This window comes from Anabrus simplex, chromosome 1 (assembly GCF_040414725.1).
Source record: "Anabrus simplex isolate iqAnaSimp1 chromosome 1, ASM4041472v1, whole genome shotgun sequence".
NCBI lineage: Eukaryota > Metazoa > Arthropoda > Insecta > Orthoptera > Tettigoniidae > Anabrus > Anabrus simplex.
Window position 1 is genome coordinate 482986253 of NC_090265.1, and position 24011 is coordinate 483010263.

General features: G+C 40.8%; 1 protein-coding gene across 1 annotated transcript in view; it reads right to left on the reverse strand.

Moving 5' to 3' along the window:
* Positions 1–8893, reverse strand: part of l(3)04053 (lethal (3) 04053) — a 65692-nt gene extending 56799 nt beyond the window's left edge. The window contains exons 1-2 of the mRNA XM_067144676.2: positions 8696–8893; positions 7702–8501 (exon numbers count right to left, since the gene is read on the reverse strand). Of these exons, the coding sequence (XP_067000777.2) occupies positions 7702–8501; positions 8696–8876 (981 nt within the window). The 5' untranslated portion in view covers positions 8877–8893. The remainder of the gene's footprint in view (positions 1–7701; positions 8502–8695) is intronic.
* Positions 8894–24011: the final 15118 nt, after the last annotated feature.

A 24011-nucleotide genomic window follows, 5' to 3' on the forward strand; every position in this document is an offset into this window, starting at 1 on the left:
CATCACGCCGGATCTCCTGAAGGATTTCATCCATATTAAAAATGCTTATAGGAAAAGATGGCAAAGATTTAGGGAAGCAACTGACCGGGTGGAATACCTGGACCTAGCCCGGGAAGTACGAAATCGATTGCTGGAAAGAAAGATTGAAAAATGGAGGGAGACTTGCCGTAGTCTATTAGAAAACAAGTCAGATCGGGAACTTTGGCGGATTCTCGCAGAAAACGAGTCAGATCGCGATTTTCGGCAGATTATATATCTAAAACAATAAGCATTCAATTATAAATTTCAGTATAAATCCGTAGCGAAGCACGGGTATCTTGCTAGTAGAGTATATTTGATTGATTTTTAAACTTAAAGCCAAAATTTGGAGGAAAATGAATTGTAACAAATATCAGTGTTAGGTCTTAACCATTATAAAAATGGCTATGGGTCCATTTTAAATATTGAACTCCATGCCAACATCAGCCATGGAGATTTTATGCAACTACACTATACTACAATGATTACCAAAAACTACTTTCATTCCCATTGGTGTACAAGGCAGTTTCAGTTCATCATTCTTCTTTTTTGGTAGTAGTGGTACACAATGCTGCATTTCTGAATAAATTTTGAGGGAAGTACTCCAGGAAGTACATTGCTAGGATTTTAGGCTCTTGCGACTGAATATCAATGTTCTCTCCACAAGGAAAATCTTTGGATTTGGACCAGACAAGAAAAGAGATCAGATTTTTTAAAACTGCTATCCAGCAAAAAATACCCAATTAAGACAATTTAGACTAAAATGACTTCAATGTTTGGGAACAGGTACATATGTGGAAATTGGTTTTTTTTAATGAAATTCATGAAAAGTCAGTACAGAATTCGACTTGCAGATTCTTCCTTGCTCCACCTTATGAGGTTAGCAACACCAGAGTTGGAGGTGAATATCCATTCATTGGTAGATGTAGCTAATCGACCAAAATACTACCACTAGGTAAACCTTTCTTTTTAAAGTTTTGTTCTGACTACATCATGACTTACAGCATTTTTAAATTTATTTTTTCCCTTTGTCAAAAATTTTCACATAAATTGACAATGGGGGACGTGATTAGCTCAGTGGCTTAGCTGCTGGCTTCTCACCCGGAAGGCTGAGGTTTGAATTCCGGTCGATTCTGGGTCAAGATTTTCATCTCAAGAATCACGTGACGTCAGGAAGGGCATCCAGTCTTAAACCCCCGGCCAAAACCAAAATGAGCCTAGGTGGCTCCAGCAACCTCTGAAATAACTGGGATAAGATGAGGAAAGTTTAAAGTTTAGTTTTCAAATAAACTGACATTGTTGAGTGCTCTCCTTCAAAGTGCAATTGTTCCAGGTATAACAGTTTTTGTATATTTTTAATTTCACTCTTTTATGAAATTTTGAAATATTTTAAGCAATAAAAATGTTTACATCTTCGTTTCATTTGAACCATGCATATTCTTCCATACTGGTATCTCTGTACTATGTGCAGAATTTTACGAAAGGCTTCCAATGTGACCCTCGAACACTTACAAGTTGGAATCCCCTGGTGTAGCTCGTCAACTTGTGTAGAATGATATTTCTGGCGCAAATTCTACCATTTGTATTAAGCCAGTGCTGCATGAAGGACAAAATTATGATCCAAGCCAAGGCAAGGTATTTGGGAGTTGGGTAGTGCTACAGTCTCTCCTCTTTCCATCAGATATTGAGCTTCCTTCTCATCTCCCTATTTCATAGCTGCAATGCACAAACGTGCCTTGCTTGAATTTTTTTTTAACGTGTGGCTATTTCTAGCCGGGTGCAGCCCTTGTAAGGCAGACCCTTCGATGAGGGTGGACGGCATCTGCCATGTGTAGGTAACTGCGTGTTATTGTGGCGGAGGATAGTGTTATGTGTGGTGTATGAGTTGCAGGGATGTTGGGGACAGCACAAACACCCAGCCCCCAAACCACTGGAATTAACCAATGAAGGTTAAAATCCCCAACCCGGCCGGGAATCGAACTCGGGACCCTTGGAACCGAAGGTCAGTTCTCTGACCATTCAGCCAATGAGTTGGACTGCTCGAATTTGAACCACAATCGGTATTTCGAAACAGAACCCGCAGGCAATCGCCGTGTACTGTTATGTCTCTTAGATCAGACTACTACTTCCAAGCTACAGGAGATTATATCACAAATTAAACTATGCTGCAGACTGTATACAGCTGGTCCCTGCTCAAGAAGGCAGGTTAAATACCTTGCATTAGGCATATGCCACGAGAACCAAGCTCATCAAATGAAGAAAGGAAATGAACAATTGCTCATCAATACTGGACCATTCAAGAATAGAGGAATGTGATGTTCAGTGAAGACACCAAGACTGGTTTGAGAACTGGCACTAGACAAGGATCTCTGGATGAAACTTGTAACAGGGCCCTTTGTGAAATAATCTTTGGATGGTGGATTCCTCTCATTCTCATCCATGAAACTGTGACTAGCCCCTAATTCATATACAAAATTCTATTATTAAAAATACAATTTGCTTTATGTCATACTAACACCGATAGGTCTTACGGTGACAATGGGATAAGAAAGGTCTAGGGAAGCCATGGTGTAGCCCCAGCATTTGCCTGGTGTGAAAATGGGTAACCATGGAAAATCATCTTCAGGGCTGCTGACAGTGGGGTTCAGATCCATGTCCCAAACCACGCGGCCACTCTCTCAGTCGAGAGATTAGGTACTACTATTATTAGGTACTACAGACTTGAGGTTGGGGATATCCCATTTCTCGTAAATGTTGGTAATTGGCATCATAGGAACAATGACACAACTGGCTGCCCCCAAACCTCTGCCCAGGCAATCTTTTTTTTTTTTTGCTAGTTGCTTTCCGTCGCACCGACGCAGATAGGTCTTATGGCGACAATGGGACAGGAAAGGCCAAGAGTGGAAAGGAAACGGTCAGGGCTGCTGACAGTGGGGTTCGAACCTACTATCTCCCAAATACTGGATACTGGCTGCACTTAAGCGACTGGGCAGCTATCAAGATCGGTAGGCAATCTATGGCCTGCACAAGAAATGTCTCCAGAAATTGGCATGCCCAATGAAGCTCCACACTGTTCCCTTCTCGTACTCATCTCACTGCTGTCCGCTGCTGCCTGCTCACTTGCTAATAACAATGCAAGACCACTCTGTTCTATGGCAGTGCATCAGCATGGATATAACATTAGCCAAATGGACTGGCCTACATAGACCCAACACATAACTGGAATTAATGCATGGGACATGCTGACAGCATACAGCCACCTGGTACTATTTGAAAGCTTATTAACGGTACCATAGAGGAGCGAGACTGTTAACAAAAAAAAAAAAATTTTTTAAACAGGCCTGTTACTGAGCATGGCAAAGGGCTGTAGGAACTCATTCATGTACAAGGAGTAAGTACCCATCACCAATGCACTAAAATCAAAGCAAGCAAACTTGTACTTTTACAGGATTGTAGATTTCATGATCATAGTCACAGGACCTCTAATTTTATGTGGAATCTGAACAATGGAGATGTGACCCTTCTTTTTAAAATCCTACCAACAATGGCCAGGATTCAAACTGCGGCCTGTGGCTGTCTTGGTAAGAGGCTAGTGACAATATAATTCAGCTACCATATGCCCTGCATGACAATCATCACCAGCGTAGCCACAATCCTGAAATAAAAATAGGAGACAGGTGTGCAGTTGAGGAAATCAACACGGCCGTATCTGACAGGTTGTAAAAGTTTCAGAATGTTAAGTACCAGTATATATTTTATTTCACTGTTCACACCAACTATTCTGAACAGCTGTTAACAACTTTTTGTCATTCTTAGCAATTTCAAATTCCTATGCATTTCCATTACTCAAATAATTTCTAACGAAGCAACCATGTGTTGACTTCAATCCACAAGCTATAAAATACAACCTTACTCTGTGATGAAAATCAATCACTTGGGACGAGCATAAGGTGGACTCAGACTACCTCAGGTTGATGTCCACTACTATGTATCATATCCCTCAAACTCGCCAAAGCGTAAGTTACTTCTTTCGAGATTCAAAATATAGCAAAATACAGGACAATTACTGTCCTAGATAGAAACTGCCTGCGGTGCAGGGCATTCAGCACGTATATGGTACTGTCACATTTTATTTCTTGGCCAATTTTGATTTTAAAAAGTTTTGTTTGGGACATCTTTGAATATGCTCGCTTCGTCTCGTAGAATTTCATTACCGGTAATTTCCGAATGGTGGCAGCGCTATAACTAGCCTTCAAAATGGTGTCTGTAACGGAGATGCGTACAAAACAGAGAGCAGTTATTGAGTTTCTTTTGGCGGAAAATTAGCACATCACAGATATTCATAGGCACTTGCAGAACGTCTACGGAGACCTGGCAGTGGACAAAAGCACAGTGAGTCTTTGGGCCAGACGTGTTTCATCATCCCTCTGAAGGGACTCTGAAGAGGTTGTTCGGTTTGATTTCCTCCCTCGTGGTGAAACGATCAACTCAGAAGTGTATTGTGCTACTCTACGGAAATTGAAGAAACGACTTCAGAGTGTTCATAACCATAACAATGCAAACAAACTTCTTCTTCTCTACGACAATGCAAGACCTCACACAAGTGTGCGCACACGACAGGAGCTCACAAAATTTCAGTGGATTGTTCTTCCTCATCCACCCTACAGCCTGGATCTCGCGCCTTCTGATTTCCATCTGTTTGACCTAATGAAGGATGCACTCCGCCGGAAGCACTACATGGATGATGGGGAAGTTATTGATGCAGCACGACATTGGCTCCAACATCGACCAGACCGATCTTGCAGGCATACGGTGGCGTAAGGCTGTAGCACTGAACGGAGAAAATGTTGAAAAAATAGGGTATTGTAGCAAAACAATTGGGGCATAACATGGTGTATTTGAATCCTCAATAAAACCAACCTGCATTTAGAAAAAAATTGTTGCATTATATATCGAACTCCTTTCGTAGTATCCCTGATCACCACGGTGATTAACGTCTTACAAGTTTATATTTTGAAGACAAAGGTGCAGCAGAAAATTGGGCTTTGTTTTATCATTGTGAGTCATTAGTTAAGATCTTTTTTTTTTTTTCAAAACCACAGTACAAATACGAACAAGTAAAATATAATCAATACAGTCAAACCCATGGTATTTCAACTTCTGTCAAATGGCATATAATTATTATTTCAAGGAATATACACTGTCTGACAAAAAAAAGTTAAGCACCTAGAAGGAGGGGTTGAAAGTGAATGAAACTACACATGCTGAAAGACCATGTGCCTTTACTGAACTGATTAGGGCCTACAATATGGGATGAAAAAGACAAGGCCATTGGCAGTTACAGGTGGAATGTTGGCGCCAGGTCAGGAGATCCCCCCCCGCTGGCCCCTTATGCAGTTTGGAATTGTGTCAAATAGCCTTTGGATCCTCTCCTTAGGCAAGTTCGTCCACAATTGTTGCAGCTGTCCTTCCAGATCCCGCAGATCGGTTCGATTGTGCTTCCAATGTCATCCCACACGTGTTCAATGATGGAGAGGTCCGGGGATCTTACTGGTCACAGGAGGACCTCACCACGCTCTAGGCAGTCCATAGACACATGTGCAGTGTGTGAATGTGCATTATCTTGTTGGAACACGGTCCCAGGGTGCTGTGTCATTAGGGGTAGGCCGTGCGGACACAGAATGTCTGTGAAGTATCGCTATGTCATCAAAGTCTGCCGAAGCACTATTAGAGGTGACCTGAACGCATATCCTATAGCTCCCCATACCATGATGCCAGGGATTACGCTTGTGTGTCTTTCCACAATATGGGAAGGATTTGCCCTCTGCCCTCAATGCCGCCAAGCCCGCACACTACGGTAATCGGAGGTTATGGAGAAGCAGGACTCATCACTAAACATGATGCGACGCCAGTTGTCTTCTGTCCATGCCTCCTGGGCAAGGCACCACTCCAAACGCAGGCGTTGGTGTTCTGGTGTCAATGGCAACCGACGCATGGGGTGGTAGGACCCCAATTCGGCGGATGCGAGTCGTCGAAACACTGTGCGGGAACTCACAGGGTGTTAAAGTCTCCAGGACATGTTCGCGGATGGTGGGTGACGAAGTTACGGGATCCCGCAATGCTTGGTGCACCATACGACGGTCCTCCCTCAGGGTGGTGTTTCTTGGTCAACCAGAATCTGCACGATGTGATTGGGTGCCATCATGTAGGCCTACCCATTGACTCCAACATCGGGCCTCTGTGACATCTGAATGACCCACATGCCTGACAATTGCACAATACGACCAACCACCCTCGTGCATTCCCACAATGCGGCCTCTGTCAAATGCTGTCAATTGGTGGACAGGCTATCTAACGCGTCTGTGAGGCATCATAGATGCTTCATAGCATACACAGTCCTCTCTGCACATCTTGTCTAACTGTCTGACTCACGGCAGTTGACTGGTAACAACAACAGCAACAACAACAGTAACAACAACAGGACGGACCCATCACAAATGCACTCTGGTGGGTGTTCTACACATTACAGATCCTTGTAAATCTAACGGTTTACTCACACATCAATGGTATGCATGTATACCTAAATGGGATAATATTGGACCACTTCTTCTGGCTGCTTAACTTTTCTTGTCAAGCAGTGTATCCTTATTCAAAGATTATATTCTCCAACAGAGTATTCCATTATGCCTACAACTTATCCTGCAACCAGTAGTAACTTCTGGTGGACCACAAACGAATTACATCACGGAGAATTTACAGCACAAATGGTATTTTCAGTGATTAAAATCTAAAAGGTCACAGACAGCAATTATAGTAGGCAACACTACAGCCTACTTTCACTAGCCTAACTTTACTAGATAACAGGAAATGTCCCCAATTTGGCCCTTCCTGTCTTCTATATTTCAAGTAAACCTACACATCATTGATCGGTATATACAAACATGATAGTTCGTTTATAAGCCTAGTACCATAACTCTAATTAACAAAAGGTTAGAGTAAGGTCAGATGAAACAATATAGTACTTCAGTACAATAGCTACGATAGAAGCCTATTTATATCTGCTTCACTTTTTATTTTGCTATTTGTTTTACATCGCACCAACATGGGCAGGTCTTACTACGATGATAGGGAAGGATCAGGACTGGGAAGAAAGTGACCGTGACCTCAATTAACACACAGCCCGATCATTTGCCTGGTGTAAAAATGGGAAACTACAGAAAACCATCTTCAAGGCTGCTGACAGTAGGATTCAAACTCACTATCTCCCAAATGCAAGCTCACAGCTATGTGACCCAAACCACATAACCAATGCGCTCGGTATCAGCTAGAAATGTATTCAATCAACAAGATATCGTTCATTGCAATACATCATTTCCATGAAGGCAAATTCCTTACTAGCTCTTAATCAACAATTTACAAGGAGTAACACTACATCTCAAACAAATTTACGTTCAACTCGGTAACCTACTTAACACAGACCTAATCAATAATTTCTATGCAAAAAAAAAAAAATCAAAGAGAGTAGCCTACTTTGTAGCATGTAAAGGCCCATGAATGCCTTCCTTCACAGAATTCCAAGACATATTACAATAAATCTGATTATAAACAGAACTTTAAATTAAAATCACAACCACAAAAATCTTTTGTTGGTTAAACTATTCAAATAAATTATTAAATACTTACTCTTTTGGCGTGATCTTCAACTGAATCATTTCGAGTTTCACAGTCATCTACAGGTTCCACATCACCAAGTAATCCACTGTGTATTGGCCCATCTGATAGGAAATCTGGCAGACTTTTGGAGACTCCCACTTCACCTAATGACGGCCCACTTCTCACTCCTGATGTAGCAGTGGTGCTGGCAACATCACTGATATCACTCACAAGAGGGAGATCAAAAGGTAATCCACCAGTACTTGTGCCAAGACCAGGGGAAACATCACTGAGACCTCGATCAGGGCTAGGAAGATCTAAAGGGACAGGACCGGAGTTCTTCCTAACTCTCCTTGAAAACAACTGATCTGATGTAGTACCAGTTAAATCAAATGGAATGTCTTTGGGCTTATTATCAGTACAGGGCTTCTTTGGTTCATTCCACTGTCTTGAACTAGGTGACTCGTGTGTAGCCGACAGATTGTTGATAGCAAAATCAGGCAAGTTTTCCAAATCAACTGCTAACTGAGGTGAATTTGACGTATCAGAATGTGCTAAATAACACTGCTCAACCACTAGATGGTCTTGTACGAAGTCTGGTAACACTGATGTTATCTCAGGGGTTGCAACATGTCGTGGGGTAGTATTCCTTGTGTATAAACTGGATTCAGAATCGGAAGTGTCAGCTCCTAGATTATCAAAATTCTCAGGTGAGAGGTTAGTATAAACTTTGGGTCTTGCTCCAGTGCTGTGGTAATTATTTCCCGAATCACGCTTCAGGAAATGTTTGAAAGAGAAAGGATTCTCTTCTCTCTTTGGCATCTCACTACCTAGAAAGAAAAAAGGATGTATTTAAATAGGAAACGCGAAAACTTAAAGCACTGTCAACTATTTCTACATGGGATTTGCATGCTACTTCACTCAAATTTATTGTGCATACTTATTTTTAAGTGGCATTTTGTCATAAAAATTCGATATGAACTAAATAAATGCAAGCAAATAACCTATCTAAACGAATCTTTACCTGAACTATGGACTTCAGGAGGGGGCTTTTTCTCATAATTACGTTGGTTTCCAATGCCTAAGTCAGGTCTAACAGATTTCTCCTCTGGGTCATCTGCCTCGTCACTTTTCCGTGATTCCTTTTTTCGCGAGAAAGTTCTAAAAGAATACGGATTTTCTTCCTCGCCATTGCCTTCCGCCATAGTACAAAAGCACTTGACGTCTATGCACTGTTTATTTGACGCGTTACGTTAGTATTTTGTTTTGTGTGCACGTGCATTTATTTTACAGGCGGAAAGATCAAAAACCATACAATTCAAATTCAATGAATGATGAAGTTTCCAGTTCCAAAAGTGTGTAACTTTCTTGCTGATATATAATATTTAGATCATATGACACAAAATAACACAGCATTTGTTTAGCTGTAGTTATTTTGGTATGGGCAAATACAATAGAGATAATACGCGACACTTACGGATTTCGCCTTGCTAAAATGGGAGACAATTCGACGGTGGCGCTCCTAGTGACTTGACCTGAACAAATCGCGCTAAACTCAAACATCAATGGAAATGTGTATACGGAAATAGATAAATAAATTACGTCTAGAAAGAAAGTGTTATTGAGATATTAACTTCGAAGTTTCTAAAGCAAATCTGGATAAATGAATGAAGAATTATTTAAAAGGTTATTATTCAAAGACTGAAATTAGAAATATAAACAAGAAGTGAAATGGACAGGTGAGAAATGGCTTGATCTTTCATTTATGCATTACTTTTTTAGCTTTAGCATTCCTGCCTGAACTCTTACGGTTGGATTTGTCTTTTTTCTCATTTAAAACATTGTATCATCATATTAAGACACTAGTCAATAAAAATATCGGCACATTCCTTACACATATGATGCAATGAATTAACATTTAATAGCTGGACAATTTTCCTCTTAACATGAAGCCTACTAACAGAAGGATATTCCTTACACATATGATGCAATGAATTAACATTTAATACTACTACTACTACTACTACTACTACTAATAATAATAATAATAATGTAATAATAATAATAATAATAATAATAATAATAATATTTTTTGTTTTACGTCCCACTAACTACTCTTTTACGGGTTTCGGAGACGCCGAGGTGCCGGAATTTAGTCCCGCAGGAGTTCTTTTACATGCCAATAAATCTACCGACACGAGGCTGACGTATTTGAGCACCTTCAAATACCACCGGACTGAGCCAGGATCTAACCTGCCAAGTTGAGTTCAGAAGGCCAGCGCCTTAACCGTCTGAGCCACTCAGCCCGGCGAATTAATATTTAATAGCTGGACAATTTTCCTCTTAACATGAAGCCTACTAATAGAAAGATAATCTATAAAATCCCGGCTTTAATCTGAGAAGAGGGATAAAGAAAGAAAAGTATGAAAATGTTGTCGATAGTGATGCTTTAAGGAATATTTACGTGCAATTAGAGCAAAAATGTAACATAGCCTTGGCTGTATTGTCGAGGATTTCTAAAGTCGCTGGCCTGGAAATGATCTGAACAGTCTTATAATTCTTAGATAAGCGTAACGTCCCTTCTTTCTTGTACACCTTATCCAAATCGCTTCTGTGACATTTCAAAACCCACAGATCATACCTATAACAACACATCGGTATTGAAGGTTAACTGCTGCACTATAGAATAAAATATGCGTATTACATTTTATGCCAGTTAAAATATGGGTCGAGCAGTTCAGAAGATTATGAAGTATTATAAAAATCTCTTTGTCACTGGAAGAATATATATATGCAAACACAATATTACTTACATTTTCTTGTCACGAGGCAAACGGAAGGAAGACCGCGCATTCATCTCTACTTCATAGTTACTGCAGCCAAACACAGCACATGCCTTTCCACTCATGTTGAGAGGAGATATCAAGGAATGACACACACTACTATTTATTTATGTTAACTCACTGAAAACGCATAAATAACACCAAAAACTCCACACAAAAATACACGTGCTCTTATGAGAGAATCAGTACTGTTCAGGTCTATCCGCTAGAGTGAGCAACAGTAGCTGTCCCTCGATATCTCCCTCAGTGTCGCGTATTATCTCTACTGTATTTGGTATGGGCTTGCATTTTACAAGGAGATCGTGGGTTCGATTCCCGTCTAATCCACGGATTTTCCTAACTGAGAGAACTGGAACAGGGTTCACTCAGCATTTCAACTGAGGTGGTGGTGTTGATTATTGTTTTAAGAGCAAGTACAACTAAGTAACTGAGTCAGCGGACCCAGTCCAGGAAGACAAGCTGACGAATTTGTCTTGCTGACCCAGTGACATACGGTACATATATAAAATATTTTTTGTAAAATTACTGGACTCTGGCAAGCTCTCCGCCAGTCACAGGGATTGTTCCTAGTATCTTTAGTAGATTTGTAATTAGGTTGTTTATTTTACTAGTATATCATTTGGAATAATGTGTATCCGCATTATTATATGTTAAGCACTGAATATACCGGTATCGTACTTAAGAATGTTAAACTAGTAATATTTCTTGTAATATTTGTAATAAATGTCCGACTCGTTGGCTGAACGGTCAGCGAACTGACCTTCGGTTCAGAGGGTCCCGGGTTCGATTCCCGGCCGGGTCGGGGATTTTAACCTTTATTGGTTACTTCCAATGGCACGGGGGCTGGGTGTATGTGTTGTCTTCATCATTATTTCATCCTCCTCACGACGCGCAGGTCACCTACGGGAGTCAAATAGAAAGACCTGCATCTGGCGAGCCGAACCCGTCCTGGGATATCCCGGCACTAAAAGCCATACGACATTTCATTTCTCCATGGAATTGCTTGTTGTTGTTGTTGTTGTCGTCGTTGTTGTTGTTGTTGTTGTTGTTATTGCTTGGTAATTCTGTGTTAACTTTACCTTACTATCACACTACCTACGGTACGGTACTGTAAGTGACCATTGCCACCGGGATATTTCCCAATTGCGATGTATTTGTTAATAATAATTAAAAGTTAGGCCCCTTTAAACAATAAGCAACAACAATAATATTTCTTTTAAAATAGGGGTATTTCTACTATATATGGTTTAGACATCTTCTTGGCGGATATAACATATTGGCGTCGCTCGGCACAATTTAGCATAGAATGCGCACTCCCATGGATGCCGGCCAGAGGGTGAAATACTAGCAGGAGGCGGGGTGGAGGCGTGCAGTTTGCGCGGAAATTTTTCATTATTATTATTATTATTATTATTATTATTATTATTATTATTATTATTATTATTATTATTATTATTATTGTTCCGAGGTATCTGTGGAACAGCAGAGGTAAAAGAAGGTGCGGGGTGAACAGGTCTCAGGCTACGAAATTAAAGTTAATTTAAAATTTAACAAGGTTATACATTCTTTGCAAAATCAAGAAATAACAAGAATGGCAGGTACAAAGTAGCAAGGCCACAATTCGAGAATGTACGATTACAGAGTTACAGGATTTGGGCTCCAAGAGCCAGACACACAATTCTTGAGCTATAAGCCCAACATTACGATATACAAGATTCAACAACGGGGCAGAAGACCCCAATAATGCCCAGGAGCTCTTGCTCCTAATTACACAGTAAAGCCTCCTCGAGGCACACAGAAATCAAAATTTTCAAGAAAGAGCAACGCGCTCTCAAAATTTAAGCCTATCAAAGGCCACACCAAACTCCACGTTCAAGCTGTCCTCCAAGGACCTATACACAGGGGTAAAAATACCCAACCTACTGAGGCCTATTAAGAAAAGAAACAGGTTAATTAACTGGCCTCTAAAATACCAATTTGAGAGGAGGCGAAGCTGCGCTCCTAATACATTTTATATAAAACCTACTTGGCACTAGGCCGTTACAGCAAGGGCTAATCCCATACTAAAGAGGTGACTTTTAAAAGGAAACAATTTACATTACGTTAAGGAAGAAACGGTTGTGAAAAATAAGTTCACCTCAATGCAATATGAGTGGGAGCTCGAGAGGGTTAAGCACTCTCTATCCCAATATGTAGTTAAAACAGAAAGAATTGACACCGAGTGTCTTTACATTATTAAAGGAAAGTTACATGGAAAAGGCTTCGGACCTGCCCCGAGAGTTAAACTGCTGAGCTAGCAAGAAAAGAAGTTATTAAAAGGCCATTACCTTGTGGATGAACTGCTGCCCGAAGAAAGAGGCGCTTCCCGCCCCCTGCTACGTACTTTACACACTGAAAGGTGTTACTGAAGTGGCGCGGGGACCCAAAAATCAGCAGTTTATATACTCTCGCGGAAAGTTCGAGGCGTTTCAGGAATGAGAACACCCTCCCACAAAAACTTTATTGGCTAGGGTTAAGCAATATATCCCCTTTGGAGAAGATACACCTGATTGGTCATAAATTAATTAAAGAAATTCGGGATTGGCTAAATTCAAAACAAGGGGAAAGAAAGGGTTAATATTGCCAACTTAAACCATGACTGCAAGAAATTTAACAAAGAACAAACTTATAAATTCAAATTTTCTCCAAAAACATAGTTCTTTCATTTCGCACCAGGGTGCACAATTGTAGTTCTTCAGTAGTGTCCTCTAGAAGAGAATGTTCACACTTCTTACTACAGGCAAAACAAAACTACGTCGAAAACGACCCAGTTCAGAAACTTCAAAATTTCCAAGTAGTGACATCTTCTGAGAAACTTGAAAATTAACACATTAGATAAAGTTCAGGCTTCCTCCAGTAGGGGAGTTTCAACTGGCGCACAGTTTGAATTAGCGACGTGGCGGTGTACCACCCGGTACAATTATTATTATTATTATTATTATTATTATTATTATTATTATTATTATTATTATTATTATTATTATTATTATTATTACGGTATTGTATATGCCTTGACCAGTCTCCTGATCGTTGGCGATCAGAAGGTCTATGGACAGTGTTCTTCGAACTTCAGCAACACGGTAGAGTTGTGCAACGGTTCGTATACCAGTCCAGCAACGAGCTAGAAAGAACACTATAGGCACCGTGCGCGTCGCTCTAGCGGTCGGGCGGAGAACAACACGTGAGGCAGACTCCAAACTCGCAGTAGCTTTTCTGTTATGACTGAGCGTGTAGTTACTCAGATGATAATGGCAGAGAAAAGGAGATCAAGTAAACGCAATTGTTGTGTTGTCGGATGTTCCAATACTTACGCAAATACGGGAAGTGAAGTACAACTTTATTGTTTTCCAAAACGAGCGATAGATGTGGACCGAAGGAGGCGATGGATAATACAAGGAGTTAACCGAACGAAGTAAGTAGGCCTACACATACGTACTGCACGTGTTTGCAATAAGTTCAGTTGATCCGATTTAATTTAATTTTTAGCACTGATGGATCACTTTTGGCAACCTACGACTTACTCAAGAATATGTAGTGCACATTTCATCGGAAACAAAAGATCTGGACACGTCCAGTGTATGTTCCGATAATATTTCCGGATGAATCCAAGAAGAGGAATGTGTAGCCGGGATCCAGCTTACAGCGCTTTCACAGACAACTCAAGCGATTAAAAAAGGAAGAATAAGACGGAAAATTTTTAAGTACAGTTTGCCCAAGTAACATAACCAAGGATGCATCCGTGGGAACAGATGGATCTGAATTTCATTGTTCAGACTTCATGTTTTCTTGTTAAAAAATGAAACCGACGTAAATACACAAGCATGTATTCCACTTAATTTCGGTCTGGGAGGGGACATTGCGAAACATGATAAAATGTGTGGAACGGAAGATCATGCAGACATCAAGGCTCGAGGTTTCCAAGGCTACAATTCCATAAGGAACAAAACACAAATGCGTGATTTAACAGGTGTGATCTTCAACGTCTTTGCCTTGCGTTATTACCAAACTGTAATGTTTCGAAATTATGTAAAGAAACCAGATTATTCATTTTCCTAATGAAAATCGGACTGTCCTATTCTGCTTTGAGAGTGTTCACAAGACAACAATTTCACGTATTTTTACGACAGTGCTTATGCAACTTGCACTGCTTACGAAACATTTCATATTCTGGCCTAGTAAGGAAAGTGTTCAAGAAACAATGTCTCCAGCATTTAAAAGAAATTACGGTAATTGTCGAGTCATTATTGACTGCATGGAATTTAGAGTTGAATAGCCTCCCCAACTAGATCAAGAGATTGTATTTCTATACTCAATCCATGGGTTGATACACTGCAAAAGTTTTAATTGCAATCACGCCTAATGGTATGGTCGCTTTAAATCTAAATGTTACGGTGGAAGAGCTAGCGACTCATTCATAACAACCGTCAGTGGTTTACTTTCCTTCAACCTAGCGATGAGGTCATGGCTGATAAAGGATTTAGGCATCAGAGCTAACTTATCTGGCCGCGGTATCATAATCGCGACACCACCGTTCTTACATGACGGGAGATTAACAGCTGAAAAATTTGAGAGTACTTAAAATATTGCGCGTGTTAGAATTCACGTAGAAAGGTGTATTCAAAGAATCAAAATATACAATATATTACAGAAATTGCCAACAGAACTTTTTCCACACGTGGATGACATCGTCTGTGTGTTGCGTGTTAACGAATTTGCAACCTCATCGAATAACACGAACAACAAATGAACTTCCATAGCATTCTATTGCTTCACTTTCCATTTCACTTCCGTAAGAATGTTCAAAGCAGCTCCTCCAATTGAAGATTCATTTACAAATGCGAGAGCTAAAGTATCAAAGTTATGTTGCCGAGTTTTGATCCGATTTGCTTTCGTGCTAGCAGATTTCTTATCTTTTTTTCTTGAAACCATCGAGGGCTTCCTGATTGAGATAGAGTGTCCAGGGAGATTTTAATTATATGATCTGTATCAACCTGCACTTTGCTGGTAAAAAAATTTCGTCACTCACAGTGCGAAAGGTGTATTTGTCTGGCAAGCGCACGTCGTTAGAGGCTTGTAAATGTAATAGCTGTGTCAAAATTTCCTCGCATTCTTCTCTCTCCACATCATTCACTACCCTGTATATCAATAAGGTGACTACGGCCCTACACGATTGTTCGATTTCAGTTCGATGCTTTTTACGAAGACTGCAAGGGATGTGTTTTAAAATATCCTCATTTAATTCGAAGGGGCGAAGAGATGTCCTCAAAGTCTTTTTACCGAACAGTTCTTCACGCGTTTGCCTTTTCTATATTTTTCTGTTGACATTGTTTTCGGGCTCGGTTTTCCCCACTGTTGCGGACGGTCTGTTTTGGAAACAACACTTTCATTATTTATATAATACACTACCGCAGCTACGCGTTTGTAAGTTCTTCTGGCGCCGGCAGGACAGGAACATTCGCTGGTTGAGACATTACGATTCTGTTCAACCTGAACACAAAATAGAAATGCGTACAACTTAGCAAACATGCATCATTTAATCCTTACTAAATAAACTATATAAATTTTTACCTAACTACACCTTGCCTACGTCAAGTTTCATGATATAAGGCGGCAAACTGACAGACGTTTGTCGGGTGACTTTTCCTGCGATGTATACGAAACCATTCGAAATTAACTCTTCAACGCTGTTCACGTGGCCACTGACAACACGGTTTCTTCCTTTATTGCATGATGATTCACTTAGATCCCCGAATTGAATCGCTTTAAACCCGCAACTTGTTCGATGCAGCGGCCATATTGGGACCAAAGGCCTCCACTATGTGTTATACAGTGCAGTGAGATTAAGTTGTCGTGGGTTATTGTGTCGCTCCAAATTGTAGAAGTCATTCATGTAAAGGGAGTAGGTTATTTAATTTCACGAAAGATAAGAACAGGAGGGCAAAATGGGTTCAAAATTGCCGACGTCATAAGTGACAGTTAGGTTAGTATAACCTTTGCTAGATAAAAATAAATAATCACCAAGTTTAATTATATTTACTTTTGTGATATAGTGGTACGATTCTCGGCTCTGCCGTGAAATTTGAAAAGTGGTACGAGGACTGGAACGGAGTCCATTCAGCCTCGGGAGGTCAACTGAGTAAAAGAGGGTGTTCGATTCCCGCCTCAGCCATACTCGAAGTGGTTTTCCACTCCTCCTCCAGGCAAATGCCGGGTTGGTACCTAACTTAACATCACGGCCGCTTCTTTCCTCTTCCTTGTCTACCCCTTCCAATCATCCCATCCCCCGAACAGGCCCCTGTTCAGCATAGCAGGTGAGGCCGCCTGGGCGAGGTACTGGTACTCCTCACCAGTTTTATATCCCGACCCAATGTCTCACGCTCGAGGATACTAACATTGAGGCGGTGGAGGTGGGATCCCTCGCTGAGCCCGAGAGGAAAAAGAACCCGGACGGCAAACGGATTAAGAAAGAAATATTAAGGTAAAATTTTCATACTTATTCAAATTATTATTATTATTGTATAAAATGTATATCACCAAACAAGCGGGTGCGGGGTTTGAGTCACGAAATTATCAGCTTGCATTCGGGAGAAAGTGGGTTCGAAGCACACTGTCAGCAGCCCTGAAGATGTTTTTCCTTGGATTCCAGTTTTGACACCAGGCAAAAGCTGGGGATGTACCTTAATTAAGGCCACGGTCGTTTCTTTCCCTCTCCTAGCACTTCTCTCTCCCATTGCCGCCATAAGACCTATATGTGTCGGTGCGACGTAATGCGAATTGTAATAAAATGTATTACATTATAACAGTAAACTCGTGTCGTTTTCCCGTGGTGGTACGGCTCTTTCTTTTTTCAGGCATACCCGCAATAGATGCGTGCTGCATGTACCATTTCGATCATATATCATTCTAAAATTTCCCGCAGTACTGGGAATCGAACCCGGACCCCGAGTACGGCAGTTAATTACGTAAACCATTACACGACGAAGGCAGTTTTCTAATATACGCGTTTATTCTTGTCACTAGAAATGTAGCCTAAATTGCTGACTTTAATATTTATTATAATAGGTTTAATGTTGTGTTAAGCCTTAGCCTATATGTAATTATTTAATTTTAACCGTTCACATTTCTTTGATCATTATATTATTTTCTTCATGCTTAGGTACCCTAAATTAGGCCTACTGGCAGAAAATAATGATGATAATTTTGTCATATAGTCTGTTCTTAATGCCATTGCAACTGCTCACAATATATGAAAACTGAGCGCTTATATAAATGAGCATTATTTCACAATTCACAAGTTATGGTAAAACTAATTACATGTAATCAAAGGCAAAAAACTAATTTTAACAGATTTTTCTTCTTAAATGTATGTTTAAATCCGAAACTCGCCTGTATCCAACACGGAAATACTATGGAGAACGCCCAGAGTTAGTCCCAATATGGCGGCTACTTGTGCGTGTCCTGACCCGTGTATATAGACCATATAGACCTTAGGCTAACATGGCATGTACAGCGCTCTGGGTGATGCTAAGGCGAAATAGCGACGCCATAGTTTAAGCGCCATTCATACAGTTTCTTCCGCTTACAGTGCGCTACTTTTAATAGATTAAATCGAATAAATAAACTGGATGCATTCTTATTTTCTTGTAGGAACTGGCCAAACAGCAAAACACGATAAATGATATACTGCCTGGCCGAGTGCCTTAGACGGCCAACCCAGTTTGGCTTATTTGTAACTAGCAAATGTACCCGTGCTTCACTACGGTATCCTACATTGTATTCGAATATCGAAGCAAATACTGTACATGCAGAAAATATAATTGTTTTAAAATTGCATGTCTTTTAGCGTTATCCGAGAAACAGCATGGGAAGGTCCCCATACGTTGTTTCCAATGTAAAGTGTTTGTTACGGATTTGTGATGATAACGGCAGGCTCACTTGCTTACTGGCATTCAAATCGATTTGGGGGTTTACATTATAATTGCAGGCCCCATTGTCTACTGCGTGGTCACAATCGATTTCGGGAGTTTTCGTTACAATGGCAGGCCCCTATCCTACTTCCAGACAGATTACACTTGAGGAGTTTTTATTATAAAGGAAGGTAACTTCCCTACTACCAGTCGAAATTTAGTTGTGCAGTTATCATTATAATGACAGGCCACTTTTCTTACTGCCAACCAGATTACTGCCAGTCACACAAATTTGCTGAGTTTCCATCAAAATAGCAGGTCACTATGCCTAATGCCAGCACATTTCAGATGGGTAAGTTTGTTTATAATGGCGGGCACGCTTGCCTTCAGCCAAAAACATTCGGGTAGCGGAGTTTTAAACAAAACTGCATGCTCCCTTGTCTTTTGAAAGTCAAATCGAGAAGTGAATTATTCATTACAATGGTAGGCCTTCCTTACTAATGCCAGGTCAGACTTTAATAAGCTAGTGAACGGAACGGATGTGCTGAGGGAGTGCTGCGTAATGGGGAACACTGTGCAACAATATAGAGCTACGATAGGAAGTTGGCAGAGTAGACGGAAGAGTAATGACTTAAACGATAAGACGAAGGATATGAAAGAGGGGTTAATGGCAGCTCTGCTTGTAGCAGTGGTGGTGGCAGTGTTGCTAATAATAGGGGGAGTGGAGACGAACCCAGGTCAGGACTAGGCAATGTGGGCACCTCTTGGTTGGGAAGAAATTGAGGTAACAAAGGAGCTGGTGAAGGAGGTTTGTCAGGCAGACCATGTACGGGATCTGTTAACGAAACAGACTGAGGATATCAAGCAATGCATCAAGGAGGATATGTAAGATCTATAGGGGAAGGTGGAGAACGGCAGAGAAGAGGTAGAAATACTACGAAGGAAGGTCAAAAGTTTGGAGGAGGAGCTGATAAATGTGAAGATGGAAAGATTTAATGGTGAGCAGGAAAGAAGAAGGAAAATATTTATGGAATACAAGAAGGGGCCGGAGAAAATAAAATGGACTTAGTGTATAAGGTGGTAGACGTGGTACAAAACAAAATGAAGATAAATTTCAGTGAGGTTTACATTGATGATGTTTACAGAGTGGGGAGAAGGAAGGGAAATGGGCCAATTAAAGTGTCGCTATTATCCACCCTGATGGCGGATATTGTGCTAAGGAACGCAGGAAATTTAAAAGGGAAAGAAATATGGTTGAAGAGTGATATTGGCAGTGAAGCAATTAAAGAGCTGAGAATTCTGAGAAAACATCTTTTGTTAGCGAGAAAACAAAGTTTGAGAGGACATATTAGAGATCGTCAGTTGGTAGTTGGAGACTGCCGGTGGTCACGTGTGTGGGTAGTGAAAAAGCTCCAGAAAATGGATGACAGACATCAACAGATTAGCGAGCAAGTGGCGGATGAAGGTGAAAGTCAAGTCGAAGCAAGTGCAGAGTGTGCTGACGCAGTAGTGAATAACTGTGACGAAGTGACCGAAGTCCAGTGCCCAGAGGAGGAAGGAGCATCGAGTAGGTCACCGAGTGAGGAGGGGTTGGTGCTGTCTCACGCAAGTGGAGCTGTGGAAGGAGAAGAAAGAAGACGACGAGAAGGTTTGGGTAGGGGAAGGAGTCTAAGCTTAAAAGACTCATGGGGTAAGAAAACAAAGGGCAGTATGGCAAGACCAGTAAGGAGAGTGCCAAAATGAATATAAAAGGAAGAAGGGGTAGTTGAAAGAGAAGGAGCGAGGTTAACGAGAAGTAGAATGGTCAACACAACAGAAGGAAATAAATTTAAGAGTGGAAGGGTAGAAGATGGAGGGAGGAATAAATAACTATATCGGAAAATAGGATTTGTAAATATTGAGGGGGTTCTAAGTAAATTGGGGGAACGGGGGAGTGATAAAAGTAGTGGAGAGCTTTGACATTGTGGCCCTTATAGAGACATGGCTAGGAGAAAGGAAGGAGTATGACCTGAAAAGGGTTTGTGGTGAGGAATATGACTAAGAAATAACGGGAGAGGAGGGGAACTTATCCTGGTGGAATAGCATTACTAATAAAGGAAGAAATATGCGACAGGATTGAAGTTTTAGACAATCAGGTGAAAGGGGTGATTTGTTTGAGGGTTAACCTAGGTGGGGGAGAGCCGAAAGAGGTATGCCTGGCATTTTTATGCAACCACTCCAGTGGTTCTGTATTTGCAAATAATAGTTTCTTTGAAGAACTGGTAGTGGAAATTAGTGGGATAAAGGAGAAATACGAAGAAGCGGGGATGCTATTGATGGGTGACTGGAATGCGAGAATAGCGAACTTAAGTCCCTTATATAATAAAGAGGCGAAAGGAATCAGAAGGAGTGAAGGAAAGAATAAAGATAAGGGAAAAAATGGTTATGGACAGAAACTGCTTGAATTATGTTCGGCAAGCAATTTATACATTCTGAATGAATGATGGACGGGGGATAACGAGGGGCAGTTGACATATATCACAAAACAAGTTGGTAATCAGCTCGGAGGAAATGTTGGAGAACATAAATAAAAATGGAAGTGATTAACTGGGCTGAATCTCATCATGCCCCGATATCTATAAACCTGAGGAGAGGGGAACATGGGCATAGATTGGGAAAAGGAACGAGTGATAGAGAAAAGGGCACGAGTCCCATTAAATATAAATGGACAGAGGAGACTAAAACAAGACTTAATGAGTATTTACAAAAGTAATTTCAAATTATTAATGTAGGGTGCGAAGAAGCACTAAGATGTAATAGTGCAGACAAGGCCTTAGAGCTCGTGGAACACCCCATTAAGAGGGTAGCAGAGGTGATATGTCATAGGGGGAAAGGGTAGAGTAGACAGAGGGGTGCTTCGATAGTGAGTGTAAGTGATTGAGGAGAGAAGTTCTGAGGGCGCTGAAAGACTTTAGAAAGCATGGAGGGGGAGAAGCAAGGGAAAGGTTTCGTAGACTGAGGAGGGAATTCAAGGCCAAGATAATAGAAAGGAAAAAGTTATGGAAAAATGAACAAGTGGAGGCGATCAATAGGGAATGCAAAAATAAGGAAGGGGAAAAGGTATGGGAGAGAATTAACAAAACTAATAGGGGACAGAGGAGGGATAGTAAACCTAAAATTGATTACGAAATATAGATGGAATATTTCCGTAAACTGTTAGGAGGGAAGGATAGATGGAAGGGGGATAGAGGAATGGAGGCGATTGGATGGGGGTCGGAAGTAGGGAATTATGAGTTGGAGAAAGAAATATCAGGGGAAGAGGTATTGGAAGTGATAGGCAAAGCTAAAAATAGAACAGCTGGGGGCAGGAACGGAATAACTAATGTATTTTGGAAAGAAGCGATAAAGATAGGATTAGCGAGTGTATAGTGAAGTTATTTAATAAGGTGTTCGAAGGTACCAATTTTCCGAAAGAGTGGCAAAAATGTACCATATGTACTGTACCTTTCCAAGGAATCAGTACATGAACCAGTTACCATTGTTCATAAATATGACGTTAGAATGGAGCACCATCGGTGAGCCTCGAACTCAGCCCGGTTGTCGAAGCCTCACCCTCCCCTACTAGAATAATTCGCTAGCAGAGTCGGTATCGCATTTTCGGGTCTGTAGATCGTCCGATGGGGCGGTAAGTTCTTTAGTAATGGTCTCTATAGTAGGGGAAAAAGAAAGTTAATTATGAGAGGAATACAATTTCATTACTAATGAGAAGAAACTATATCTTGTATAACAAATTTTTACTTATACTAGTGAAACACATATTATTTACATGGATATGCCATGCAAACACCTTACATACAGTAATTTGGGTGATCTTGACGTTTAAATGTTCGGTAGTCTTTTTCTACACCTCATTATACGTTTAAATATTCAAACTTAAGAAGGCGTTCCCTCTTGGATTATTTACACTATCTCAGATTTAGAGGGGCGCTTCCTCTCGAATTATTTCACTCTACACTTACATTAAATCACACACGTATTTAATCAGTATGGACCCACCCCGCTGTAAATCTGTTTACCTGCTGAGAATTAATATATTCAAATTGTATCCAATTATGATATAAGTCTGCTAGAATCGGATGAACTGAAATAGGCAATTTACACTCCCAATCCTTTGAAAGTCGCGTTACAACATTTCCTTAAGTTAAACGTTGCCAAATATGCAGTATAATAAACACGCTCATTCCATTAGGATTTTATCAATACATATATCAGGACATTATTTACACAACGTTGCTACCTATGGACAAGCACTTAGCGACTTCAATACCAGACATCATAAACAAAGTTTCATAGCACTACCTGCAATAACTGGACAAGAATATATACATTTCACACACACACACACACACACACACACACACGCGCGCGCGCGCGCGCGCGCGCGCGATGAGTCACAGATGGTACAAGCCACCCGCTGTTGGTAACAGTGAACATAAACTTTCACTGTCTCCTGTAACGAACCCAAGATCTTCTGAGACGGGGTATATCTAACCTGGAATTCCCTGCACGCTATAAGTAATTAAGAAAAGAAATTGGGGGATCCTTCCTTTAATGCTCATTTGGGATCTCTGCGACGTTGGCTCTATTTAAATTAACACACGTAATCTCTTTGCCGAAAGGAAAGAAACTCGCCACTTGTATCTGTTCTATTTCACTGAAGAAAACGCCTTCACTCCCCCGTTTAAAGGGGCTCATAAAACTCCAGCTGTTAGCGCCCGTGACACACTTCCAAAGAGCGGTCCACTAAGCCTTCTCGGACAATGGTTTCACGGCAAATAATCTATCTCACTTCTTTCTCTCGGGCCACAATGGCATCACCACAAATCTCGGCCCTGTATCCGGCCGTAATTAACATATTCACATCGCGACATGCACCTCGCGTATCTTAATGACAGATTCCAAGGGAACTTCACATTTTCATTTCACAGTATATATTATGGCTACAGCCTGTCCAGCCATCTCGTTTCTCCTTTCGGTACATCGACCACGATGCATATATAATGATGAACTCCTACCACACGGGTCCAAATTACCTTACGCATTCGCGAACTAATTAATTAACGATATAAGATACCCACTGTCTCGATGTCTTGTTCCAGGTGCCTTAGTTACTAATTAGGAGGGACCTCTACCAGGTGAAGCGCACTAAAAAAAGTGAATTACTGAAAACCTTGATGACTCGTATATGCTATGGAAAGATGATAACCGGAGTCATTTTTACAGAATATTTAAGCCCTCTCTACTTGACAGCGCTTCACACTTAATAACGCCAAGATCCTTATAATTACGTCATGCATTATCGAACCCTTATACAAGGATGGAAGTAAAATATGGTCGTCCAAAAACCATGATGAAAGTATTCTATAAAAGACCCAAATAAAAATGAAATTATTATTATTATCCCTCTGAAATGGCGTGCTTGCAGTCTACGTTACATCTATGTGAAAATCTACATATTTACAATGGGACACGACCTTCAAAGATATAAATATTTGGAAATGTACTCAGCCTT